Source organism: Neophocaena asiaeorientalis, unplaced genomic scaffold (assembly GCF_003031525.2).
Source record: "Neophocaena asiaeorientalis asiaeorientalis breed wild unplaced genomic scaffold, Neophocaena_asiaeorientalis_V1.1 scaffold130, whole genome shotgun sequence".
NCBI lineage: Eukaryota > Metazoa > Chordata > Mammalia > Artiodactyla > Phocoenidae > Neophocaena > Neophocaena asiaeorientalis.
In genome coordinates, this window is record NW_020173397.1 from 10120928 (window position 1) to 10133727 (window position 12800).

Below are 12800 nucleotides of genomic sequence, written 5' to 3' on the forward strand. Positions count from 1 at the left end.
TTCCTTTTACCTTGTTAAGTGCTCAAGGCAGATGTTCGGTTTACTTAGTTGCCTTGAAAGGGTGCAAACGTGGGCTCTCAATTTCCTATTTAAACCACATTTGGAAAAAGCAGTTGAAAACAGGGTATCATCCTAAAGTCTCAAGAACCAACTCTTCCTACGATCATGGTTGCTGTTGTTATTAAAGTTTTGGGTAATTTTATCTCAAATCCAAGTTGTGTTCGGGTCCTCAATGTCATGAAGATATTGTTAATAGAATGTGAAGCCGATCTCTTTTTACATAATTATGTAGCACTCATAAGAAAGGACTGAGTAATATGGATGCAGGAATTTTTGGTTTTCAGATTTTAGGCTTTGATTCAACCCTCTGATTACCGGAGCTCCTGTGTACGGTGAAACTCATTGAAATTTCAGTTCGTTAGCCTTTTCCCCGCTGGAAAATCTAATACATAGTAAAAGGAGCACAAGACAGGCACCCTCAGCAGGTGGCCCGAATCATCTCTGTACTGGGTATCCAGACCCTGCACAGCCCAGAACCCAGGCAGAGTTTCCTTTTTCAATAATTGTCTGCATCCCTGCCCCCCCCACCCCCCGCCACTGGTATATAATTTGCATGTGTAGGTTCATGTTGCAGATTTCATACATTTAAAGTTGCTTTTCCACCCCTTGCCATCTCTGATGTTCATGTTTATGCATTTCAATATAAGGATGTGTCATCAGTTACATGAAATCAGTTTTCTTGTGAACAAATGCTTATATTCGGACCCATACAAATTAGACTATTCTGAAATACCTAGTGGGCCCTGTCTCAGATTTTTACCCATTGAGGTGGTCTTGAACGCCAGCCTCGACTTAATTTCTTAAACGTTCTTATTTACGCGTCAATGGTTGTCTCCAGTTGCCCTGCAGAACTTCTCCCTGGAAGCCTTTTATTTTGGTGCTAACAGTGTTCTCAATTATCCGTAATAACAGTTTTCAGTGGTGGGAACAGAAAAGGGCAGGCCACCCGCAGGACTGTGATCCACTGTGAACCTAGACCCACTGCCTAGCTGATGCGTGAACATCCTGGTAACTTAATTTTTCCTTTTTGTTTCTCCATTTCACTTAATGATTTTCTATGTATTGTTGCAGACATCTCAACAGTGAGCATGCGCTGGACGATAGAAGTACAGCCCAATGTAGAGTACAAATGCAGGTTGTACAGCAGTTAGAGCTACAGGTAAAACCACGTTTATTTTTGATATTCCCTCAGTATTCCTCCACTTCCAAATTTCTGTAGTGTTCTGTAATGAGTTCCTGTGCACTCATTATTGAATGGAAGGTTCAAAACCTGTTGTTGTCCTTTCTTTTACCTTATTTTATTTTATTGTATTTTATTTACTTTTCTCTTTGGGGAGGTTCAGCTCCAGTTCATTCTTGGGCACTGCCGCTCAGACATTTCAAAGTTCTGTGCATCCCTGTATATGCCGCCAACCCTCAGCCTCTGCTTTTTAGCTCTTCCGTCTCTCTCTCTCGCTTTACCTCCCTTCTCTCTTCTCCCTTTAACTTTTCTGGTTATCTGTTGTTGGTCTAAGCCCTCTCCGTTGCTAATATTATTAACCCGAAGTTAGGAAAACAAGCTGGGGAGAGAGATGGGGCCTGAATGAATGGAGAGAGAGAGCGCGAGCGAGCACGTGAGTGTGTGGGCAAGACTGAGCGAGCCAGCACACATGTAAGGCTGTTCTCCAGAGTTAAAATAGAAACTGTATGTGGATTTATGCCTCATTTTTCATTGTCCCCTTTTTCTCTCCATCACTGAGAACAATTGAGAGTTCACTGCATAAATTTTAAATATGTACACTTACACCCCCACGTACATATAAACACATGTTAGGTATACATATCATGTGGATATCAGATATATATAGATATGTGTGTGTATGTGTGTGTGTGTAGGTGGGGGGAGAGAGAGAGAGAGAATCTTGTATTTGGAAATTCACTGGGCCATGAGGAATGTACTTTATGACTACAGAAAATTAACTTCAGCAAATGTTCCTGTGGATCACATTTGGGTGAGGGGCACTTTAAGTGTGGGTTCTACTTCCTGATGTAACTTGTTGATGAACCCCACCATATTTTAACAGTAATTCCCTCCTTGGTATAATTAATAGAAAATTTGTTTCTAAAAGTAAAAATTGGGTCAGAAATGGAGATTATTAAAACGTACAATTGCAAAAGGCTGACCCTACAAACCCCATTTACGCAGCCGAGTTCCAAAATGCTTTTGAGTGCTTGATGACTCACTGTGGCTTCTTCCTCTGGCTGGTTCAGTGTAGGCAGGAGGTTAGCCGACTCGGGGAAATTAAAACAATGTTGTACATTATATTGTTACCAGCCATCGAAAAGCCTATTTTGTATGCAAGACAGCAACGCTGAGATATATGGAGAGCCCTAGGCTAAGTACAGAAGATAATTACATTTGGAATTTTACTGAGTTAAGTCATTTACAGCTTCAAATAGTTGCAGAGAAAAATCAGCCAACACACACTTAAACTTTTTGTTTTGACTTTCAGGATAGAAAGGATTTTTTTTTTAATTAGTTATCATCTTATATGACAAATCACATTTTATTTTTAGTCAGAATGTCTCAAAAGTTATTTTCTTTAAGTAGTTAATATTTTTCCATTCAGACTACAGTTATGAACTTATTAGGACAGTGGGATATTTATACAGGCAAAGGGCGCATCGTAAAATCCCCAAATTCTTACGTAAGCCTTTGGAAACATGTTTAAATTTAGCACGTTTGTTGGGAAGGAAAGAAGGAGTATATTTATCTCACCCCCAGAGTTCACTGGTGGTTGAAGCATAGGAAGCCCTTAAAGCATTGGGTTGAACAAGACAAACTCCACGGCTGTGGCTACCTGAATTTACATGTCTCAGTGGTGGTGTTTATAAGGTGATCCAAGTTCCTGCATTTATGTATCTAATTGATAAAATTAAATTTTTAATGATCAGCTAGAATAAACTGTTTACCAGAGGTAAAGGTTCACCTAGGTTGGCGTTCCAGACTGCAAATCTGAGTGCGGGGCCACCGTTAACTTCTCAGGAACTGACTATCTATCTTATTCACTATTCCTCACCCTCCACAGGAAGCGGGTGGGAGAAGGAAAGGGAGTTAGATGATCAGTAAGTCAGGTGGTTATCTTCTGGCAGCTTTAATGTTGAGTTTTGGCGCATGTGGCCTGGGAGTGGTACAGACCGATATGATGACTCTTGGATTATTTGTGGATTTCATGTAGTCATAGATTTCCCTTCATCCTCCAGTCCTACATCAAACCCAAGGCAGGCTTTTCAACTTCTGATTGGAATCAAAGACGACCACCTGGCCAGAGGTTACTATGTGGTAGTTAACCGGTGATGTTCCTTATAACGTTTTTGCCAGCGAGTTTGCTTTAATGGAGGAAGGCGGGGCTCATGCTGAAGAGTTCGGTGTCTTCCAAGCTTTGAGAGCGTTGCTGCAACGAGGACACAGTGCGTGTCGAGAGCAGGGCTTGGAAAACTACAGACCCTGGGCCGAATCCCACGAGCTGAGAAAGGTTTTTACGCTCTGAATAGTTGGGGTAGGGGAGGTAAGAATCAAAGGAAGAATAAATTCTATGAAGCTCGAGGTTCAGCGTCCACGGGTAAGGTTGTATTGGAACACGGCCACGCCTGTTGATTTACGCATTATCCGTGACTGCTTATGCTCTACAACAGAAAAGTCGAGTAATTCCAACAGCGTCTCTATGGTCTGCAAAGCTGAAAATACTTACTATCTGGCTGGCCCTTGCCGAAGAAGTTTCCCGAGCAATTCCTGATCTAGAGGAGCAGAAGAAAACAATTTGCATCACGTTATTAGCAACTTGTTCCCTTAGGTTCCTGGCTCCCTAAAGGTCGGCCCGCCCCTTCGTACTTCATCCTTCTTTGCCTCGGTCTAGAAAACCAGTCTAGTCACCATATTGGTCCGTTTCCCCCAAGGGCAGCTTCACCTGCAGTTATTATACTTGCCGATGTTGGGGGTCGTGGAGAGCTGGCTGAGGGATATTCATTCATCCATCCATTTGTCTACTTATGCATTTAGCAAACGTTACCCGGAGCCTGTAACATGGCAAGAGCCTTGTAGGAGCCACTAAGGAGTATGAGATGAGTGAAATGGATCAGGCTGCCCTCCTGGTTCTTATACTCTAGAGAAAAAAAAATAGACTCTAAATAAATAGCTCTCCAGTGGCACTGTTCATTCATTGGGTAGTGTTCGCTGACACTAATGCGTTCTTGGAAACATGAGAAGCGTGCTCCAAAGAGACTTTCAGTGCCAGATAAGGGCCAAACCCAAACAGATTTTACCCATTAGATATTTAATCAGATGAGATGCACAAGAAGATATCAGCAGTTTTCTGTGCCCGATGCCCTTATCAAGGATTGGATGGAGACTCTTTGGGTGGCAGACATGGTCTGTTTGGGAGAGTTTGGGGCAAAGTACAGTTATACTCACAGCCAGACCCATTTGAGGCTTCCTGTTTCTCTGATGTGTGTATTTCCATTTGCCATTTCATGCACCCATGTCTGGAAGTGTACCTTTTAATTGACTTAACTCATCATCCTTGTGCCCAGAGAACCCGAGGTATTGGGGAAGCCAGGTCCGTGCAGCAGCTAGGCTACGTGGAAAGGGTGTTCTTGTGTCTCCGCAGCCTTTCTGTCTCGTTTCCCGTTGGCATCACCCACCGTCACCTCTCGGTTCTCCCAACAGCAGACCGACATACGGGGCATGCCTTGTATGTGACTGAGCCAAGGGCTACTTCTGCTTCCCTCGAAGAAGGCGTTTCCCGGTCCAGGAAATACCTGAACCTCCAAGTGTCTCAGAGTCTGTTACACAATTACCATCGATTAACTCGAATGTGAAAACCGTGTGTGCCACTTCGCACTACAGGAAAGAGCAGTCGAGGCCTAAGCGTATTCCCGAAGGGTGATCGCTGGTAGGGGAGGATGAGACCACCACCACCCAGACTCCCTCTGCAGAGCAGTCCTGAGGCCTCTGGTGTTCACGTCTGGGAGAGAGGTCACACGTGCGCCCCCATTGTAAAAGCAAACCCAGTAAGCTCAAATTGGCTCTTACAGTAGAGATCAACAGAGGCTCATTATGTCTACCCTGGAGAATCATTGTGAAGGGATTCCACTGGAGAGTTCGGGAGGACAGAGTCAGTCCCAGACGTGACCAAAGCCGGGGAGAACCGCTGGAGTGCTGTCCCGTGTCTCTTGCCAGCCCCCAGATCTAAACCCCAGACGCCTCAACTCTGACCCCAAACAGGAGGCCCTTGCGTTTCTTACCGACAGTCAAACCTCCCTAAAGAATTTTATGCAATTTTTTAAAAAATCAGCATTGCTCCCCTTGGAGGATAGTGTGGTTGGCCATGTTTCCCTTTATGGTGCTCTGTGTACAACACTGGACTCGAACCAAAAGGAAGGAAAAGCCTTTAAGATTCTCATGGCAGAGTTCAAGCGACCAGGCAGAAATCAAGATGATGGGTTATGGAGTCTGGCTTAGACCTATCCAAGCAGCACTGGGAGTGAGATGCATCTGTCTTCTTTTTGTTTTTGTTGGAAGGTATCAAAATATATGATGCACGTTTTCTTAGCAGTGGACTCCTTATGTAGAGCTTGTTGACAGAGAAAGGTTGGTTAATTCAGTTCTCATGTTCCACCCTGTTACTGGTCTCACTGAGAGAAAAGGCCGGGGAGTGGGGGGTGACGGCGGTCAAAAAGACATCTTAGTGGGCATTTGAAGCCCTTTGGAATGTTTCTAACTGCATTTCATTATTACAGAGGCGGTTGTAATTTTTTGACATTTGTCAATGGACGGGATGGGGATTAACCCCAACTCTTACCAGCAAGCCGAGAAGTGACGTGAGATTCTACACTGTGCACGTAGGCACCTAACATGAAGACAGACGGACACCATAGAAATCATTGGGGTCGAGGGCAGGGAATGTCCTTTTTGAGGTCAGGGCATGTATTCTAAGATTCCACTGTTGTTCGATGTTCTCTGTTGACAAGAGTCACCTTCTGGATGATAGGCAGTCATGGAAATGAGGTAGAAGTGGAGGGGAAATCCCCGCCGTCGGTGTACACGCTCTCACGTGGGTCATGAGTATAAGGCTCCCTCCCCACAGGACGGAGGGGCAGAGACACAGGGAGTGGGGACGTATTGAGAGTCAGGGTCGCCCCCGCCATCCCCCCAGTGCCATGGCCAGCCTTGTAAGGAAGCACCTGAAGCTTCCGTGAGAGTTGAGCACCTGCTGTCCCCCAGATTTAAACCCATATTCATCCAGTTATGTGGGTTCACTCCCAACGGGAGATGCTCAGCCATCGAGCTGGGGATAAGGTATGTCGGTGGCTGGGTCAGAATTCCATTTTGGAAAAAGGGAAAAGCATCCAGTCTAACAGACAACAAGCGAAAACAGTCTTCTGATGGACTTGCCTGTCTTGGAAAGCTGAGACGTTCGTGGTATAGATACAGTTCTCTGGCCGTGTTTATTCTTTTTAATCTGTGGCGTGACCGTGTGACCTTGCTCAGTCCTTAGCTCAGCCTCTCTGGTGTATGAGGATGGACTTTGAAGGAAAGAAGAGAGGAGCCTGGGGGGTTCGGCCTGCGTATCATGTCCAGGGCGCAGCATGTGTCGGGGGACACGTCTCAGGACAGCCTCCCCACAACCCCTCAGCCTCGAGACCCTTTAAAGTGAATACTGAAAGCAGCCAAGGGGAAAAGCAGCCACCCAGCCCGTGGGGATGAACTGCCTGGCCCCGGGCAGGGAGTGCGGTTGGAGGGGTGCAGACCTTCTATGCGTGAGTCATTTGACTCCATTCAGTCTCTGTTCATCAAGCCCCTAGTGTGTTCCAGGCCCTGGATATAGATAAGTAAGGCAGCTTCTTCCTTCCTGTAATGTGGAGGTGTCAGGGAAAAGAGCTCCTGGCAAGGACATTCCAGGCCAAGGGAGCCTCTTGAGAATATGCCTAGGTTGTAGCGGAGGGAGAAGGAAAGTGGAAGACAATTGTGTTCTTTTTAAAATTCATCTCTCTGTTCAACAGGATGGGATGGTGACCAGCCATCGCAGTTTGCTTACCTGGGACTCAGGGATTCCTGGGACTTGGGGTTTTCAGTTTCCGAACCAGGAGAGTCCTGGGCAAACTGGGATGAGTTGGTTACCCTCACAATCCACTGGGATCCGTCGGCTGTAGAAGAGACCTGTGGATTGCCCATATTCTGCTTGTAACTGTTTCATAAAGGAGCTCGGAAACCGTTTGAAAGGATATTTATCGAGCTCCCACTGCATTGCCAAGGCACTGTCCTAGTGCGTTCACCCTTAGTTTCACTGAATCCTCACGACCCCTCTGCGAGTAGATCCTACCCTATTTCCTCCATCCCGAGAGTCATGTTTCAAAGGGCGAATCTCACCTCTGGAAATCAGTGTGTGTCTCATACATGTTTAAAATGAGCATGTTTAATGTAGTATTTCTTCTTGCTCTCTGAGAAGGTGTTACGAAACGGATGGTGATCTTAACAATGACGGTCCTCTGAGAGTCAGAGAAGTAACTGGTGCCCTCCCAGCTTCCAAAAGAGGAAACTGAGGTACAGATGATCTGACTCACTTGTCCAAAGCTGATGGCAGATGATGGGCCGGCCCTGGGATTGTAGCCCAGCCTTTGTAACCCATCTTCCTTCGCTTGCCCAGTGCTGCTCTATGGCTTTTTACACAGGGGTCGTCATGGCCCTGTTAGGGAGGGGCACATTTTCCTCTCCCCGTCTGGGCTCTTCTGGCTGGCCTCAGAGTTCAGTTGACACGAAGACAGAGTAACAGGAGAAAATCAAACAAAAGTGTAGCAGCGTGTATACACGGGAGTGACCCAGGGAAAAACGGAGTCACTTATCAAAATGGCCAGAACCCTCACCGTAAATACCGTCTTCAGCTGAAGACAGAAGAGGGTGTTGGGGGGTAGGGGTTTGGGCCTTCAGAGGGGAGGAAGGCGCCTCACAGGGCAATGGAAAAGTAAATGTTTGGTAAATAAATGTTTGTGGGACCACGCGGAGACAGTGGGACACAGAGTGGACTCTGATCTCTGGGCCCTGCCGAGTTTCCCACCCCCTACCTCCTAGCCCATATTCTTTGCAGATCCTGCTGGTGATGGCTCTGTTTCCGACAGGCCCTCTGAATTCTTCTAGGCAGTTGCGGGGAAGGTCAAAGTATCTGAGTCTCTTGGGCCTCGAGTCTTTTCGGCTCGAAATAATCCGCATGCCAGAGAGACATTTTGGGGTGGCCAGTTTTTGCTCTGCTATACCCCATGAGGTTCTCTGCACACACCCAGGCCTTACAGACTGAGGGTTTTTGAAACTTGGCTGGTGAGGCCACGCTGTCCTCTGCCTCGAGGAGCTTTCGCCCCAGCAGTCCGTGGCAGCGGGGCCAGGGCTGGAGCTCAGCGGCACTGGGCTCAATCTGAAGTTTTCCAAATCCATCTACCCCAGGTACTGTATAAGCTCTAAGAAAATGTCAGTGGAAAGAAAAGTGCACAAGTTGCAAATAGCAGAGGGAGAGACAGTAAGCCTAACGCAAATCAGTGACTCTGGGGACTTCACCTGTGATGCCTCTACCATCAGCGGGGCTGTTTGTAATCACCTCAACTTCCTGGACTTTCGCGAGTATATTATCTGTCATGGGTCCCCTTTTGGACCTTTCTAACCCCATTCAAAGCAGTTCTCAGGACAGTTCCTCACAGCGGTGGCCTCCTAGAGCCTCGTGACTCTCTCTGAATAAGCTCAGAGGTGCTGGGGAAAGAGAAGTCCTAATAGCATCGTAGCTTCATGTTGCCACTGCTCCGTGCCAGGGGCCGAGAGCCGCAGGGTCTCTGCGTGTCTCACTTCCACATCCCCCCTTGGAAGACCAAGACGCTGCTTTTTCATAGTCTAAAATCCTGCTTTACTCCAGGAGCATTAGAATTCCTAGACTATGACAGAGTATCAGTGTGCGTCTGCTTGAACTGTCAAGAGAGTCTTTAATAATAACATGTGAGGAATGTTAAGATGGTGACAGAATACAGTAAAAGTCGGGAAATTCTTCGATTGGGGTGAAATGAGCCGTAGGTTGCCTACCCCCTGAGAGCTGGAGTTGGCCTTCAAGACCGAGCTGTGAAGGCCTGCGAGTGACCACAGTTAGAGACAGTGGCTGGAAAATACTCAGTTTGGTTAGAAGAGTTTCATTTCTCCTCCTTCCAGTTGCCGCTTTTTTTTTTTTTTTTTTGGCTTGTTTTTCTCCTTTGGATCGTACGCCCGTAAGAGACCCCAGGTGACAAGATCCATTCTTCCTCCGTGAGCTCTGTTGGGGCCATCACTGTATGCGAAGCTGCTGAGGAAGTCTAGACCGCCCCCCCGTAAGGCACGCTCAGTCCACTGGAAGAGAGTGGTGTCTTCCCAACGTACCTCGTTAGACTTGGACCCTTGGGGTCTTTCTTAGAAGCACCTATTCCCTCGTCTGTCCCCTGGAGGATTGGGCTCCGCAAGATTAGGTCAGATCCCCGTGAATCTGGGGGTCACCACTGCACTAGTCCGGACTCGGCCGCCTCATAACCTGGGTGACACTGCACGTTCCACCCTGCCCCCACTGCCCGCGGTTCTGCCTACGGAGGGCAGCATGGAGGCAGGGAGAGAGGCAGAGAGATCTGGGTTCCCAGGCAGTGTCGCAGGCGATGTCTGGGATCACAGCAGTGTCGGAAGGTCAGACCAAGCATCCTGTCACCGGGATTCTAGCCTTAGCGTTGGCGCCTTCCCAGCTCCACGACCTCGGGTTAAGTTCTCCCCGTGAGCCTCAGTTTCCCCAGCTGTAAAACACGGCACGAGGACCAGAAGACTTGACCTAGCCACAGCCGTCTGGGCTTCTGTGAAATCGAATGAGTGGCCGGGCCCCTTCTTCTCTCCATCCTCAGTAATTCCAGCATTTTTTCCCACATCCCAAATCCTTCGCTTATTTCAAGACTTCTTTTCTCACAAGTGAGAACCGCCGAACTGGGCTTAAAATGAGTAGTCCTCCTGACAGTGTAGAGAATGATTGTGTTCAGTGAACCCCAAACCATGTTCCCTTTTCTCTGCTGAGAGGATGAACGTAATCTCCCTTAGTTTTTATCGCTGAAGGTGGCGCACGGGGCCCCTAGCCTTCGGCAGTTATCAGCAAGTCTGGAGTGAGACCCCCGTTTCGGTCTTGCCCAGTGTGGACTGTCTAAAGCCTAACTTGAGGCCATGGGTAATAGAAAAGGGGATGGCCTGTATCAGCCGAGGGGAGAAAAAGCATTTGCTTAGGACGAGGGACAGGTAACAGTGAGAAGCAAGGAAGTAAATCCATGAGAAATGGGCTTATCTTTCCCGCGCTTCTGGTTCCCTTCTTTAAAGCATCAAAATTCTCTCCCCAGTTAGCCCAGCTGCAAACTCCATCGAACCCCTGTTATGTTGATCCAGATTCCTAACATATAGTCAGCCAGTAGGAGTCTAGATAGACTTGACTGATTTAACTTTCCTATTAAAAAACAAAAACAAGGAGAGAGAAGGAATTAGGTTTTTTTGAGCATTCTCGAAGCGCTAGGCTCTGTGCTAAGCTTGTTATGTGCAAGAATTTATTTAATCCTCAGAACAACTCTTGGAAGTTCAGAGATTATTATTCCGTATTTAGAAGGAGAAACAAAATACTTGAAAAGGTTACATAACGTGCTCGGAGTCGCAGAGCCCGGATTCAAATCCATCGAAGTCTGCTTGTTGGGTCCACGTCCTTTTTAGCCCATTTTTGACTCTGCTGTCATTCTGCAGACCGGGGGCACTGGCGTGCTAATGTAAACACACGCTGTACAAGCAGCTCCCCTTAATGTGTGTCCTGTTGTCATTCCTTTTATGCTAGGTGGTGCTCCTGTACCCACCGGGAAAGCTTTGAGAGGGTAATTCTCTCTTGATATCACAACATAAAAAGACGGGTAGATTTGTCAGCTGCATTTTTAGTTGACCTTCGGACTGAATTTCCCATCTTCCTTTTCTTTGCTTGTCATGGGATTCAGTAGAGGGAACGCTGGAATATACTTGCTACTATTAAATGTTTGTATTCCCATATTATAATAATGAAGGGATGCCATGAAAATCGATGGGGATGGTGAGCTCATGGAATGATGGCATAAAAAGTGCTAAAGAATCTGCAGGCTTTTCGAAGCACCAGTGAGTATTGTAAATGCAAGACAGGCACTTGAGACAGAGGAGGTGGTTTCACTGGGTGTGAATTTTTAGCCATTTTGCACTAAAAAAAAAAAACCCCAAAGGCGAGTTTGGCGGATTTTTTCCTTCAATTGTTAAAACAGTTTGTGGTAGAGTTAGAGCTGTTATTGATGATAAACATCCAAAACCCTTCCAAGAATATATAGGACATGCTAGTTTACACTCATAAACAGCAACAAAAACTTGGATTTTTGCCTCTTCCTGTAACCTTGCCCATCTTTCCATAGTAAAGCAGGACTAGGATGGTAGACTTGAGGTTGAGGCAAAATAAGGAACCTGGATAATTCTCAACATGGACGATGAATTCTAAGTAATATTCACATGGGAAAATAAGAAAAGATTTCCTACGGCAGTGAACCACCAGGGTTATGGAGGTGGCTGGGTATACAAATTCTAGGTATGTGTTTGCCACGTGGTATTACCACCTTTGATCACTAAAAGGTCAGCCTGGTAGATATCTGGAAGGAAGAGAGAGGTGATGGTTTCTTTTGGTGCTGGGAATTTGGATTTCTCTCTACTTGGTCTTTGTAATTGCTCCATCAACAGTGTTTACCCCCAAATTAAGTCACGATTAATACTCATCAGACTCTTCAGTAAATATCACCTCCCACCCTTTAATTTGTAACGTTCAGTACAACAGACAGCCTCTTGTTTTTTGTTTGTTTGTTTGTGTGTTTTGGTTTTTGCGGTACACGGGCCTCTCAGTGCTGTGGCCTCTCCTGTTGCGGAGCAGAGGCTCCGGACACACAGGCACAGTGGCCGTGGCTCACGGGCCCAGCCGCTCCGCGGCACGTGGGATCCTCCCAGACCAGGGCACGAACCCGCGTCCCCTGCATCGGCAGGCGGACTCTCAACCACTGTGCCACCAGGGAAGCCCACTTCTTGTTTTTAAAAATAACGACATACATGCCTCCATTCCTTCTGCTCCACAGTAATTTTAAAACAAAACAAGTTTCTTAATCTAAGAATGTTTTAGTTGTAACGTCGAAAAACTTAGGACACTTACATAAAAAAACAAATAACTAGAAAAATGCCGTTGCTAACATTTTAATTGTTCTAACTGAGCCACTTTGGAAAACTAAATTCCTTTAGCATTATGTGTTCAGAGCATCTTTTAGTTTGGCTGTTCAATAACTGACTAAAGAACAGAGGGTGAATAACATAAAGTGGCTCCTAATATGGTATCATTTTCATTTCCTGTTTGTTGAAAGATAAATGCTAACACTAGAAGGCTTTTTTTTTTCTTTCTTTCTTTCTTTCTTCTTAATTTATTCCTCCCTGAACCACAAGGGAATAAAAAGAAAAAAAAAAAAATCAAATGTGATATGGCTTGAGACTGAGTCATCCAGTCAGGATAAGCCGAAAGCTTTTTCTTTCTTGTTTTTGTACCCTTTCCCTTTTCTCTGCCTTGCCCCAATTCCTGAAACATACCCCTCCCTTAAAACACACTTTGCTTTAAAAATGTGAGTCTTGCTTGATTGGGGGGGGG

At 46.2% G+C, this 12800-nt stretch overlaps 1 protein-coding gene across 12 annotated transcripts in view; it reads left to right on the forward strand.

The window, feature by feature from the left end:
* FOXP1 (forkhead box P1) overlaps window positions 1-12800 on the forward strand; it is a 695723-nt gene that overhangs the window by 650352 nt on the left and 32571 nt on the right. For all 12 annotated transcript variants that reach the window (XM_024747009.1, XM_024747006.1, XM_024747008.1 and 9 more), the window contains one exon: window positions 1132-1219. In XM_024747009.1, coding sequence (XP_024602777.1) covers window positions 1132-1219 — 88 coding nt within the window. The remainder of the gene's footprint in view (window positions 1-1131; window positions 1220-12800) is intronic.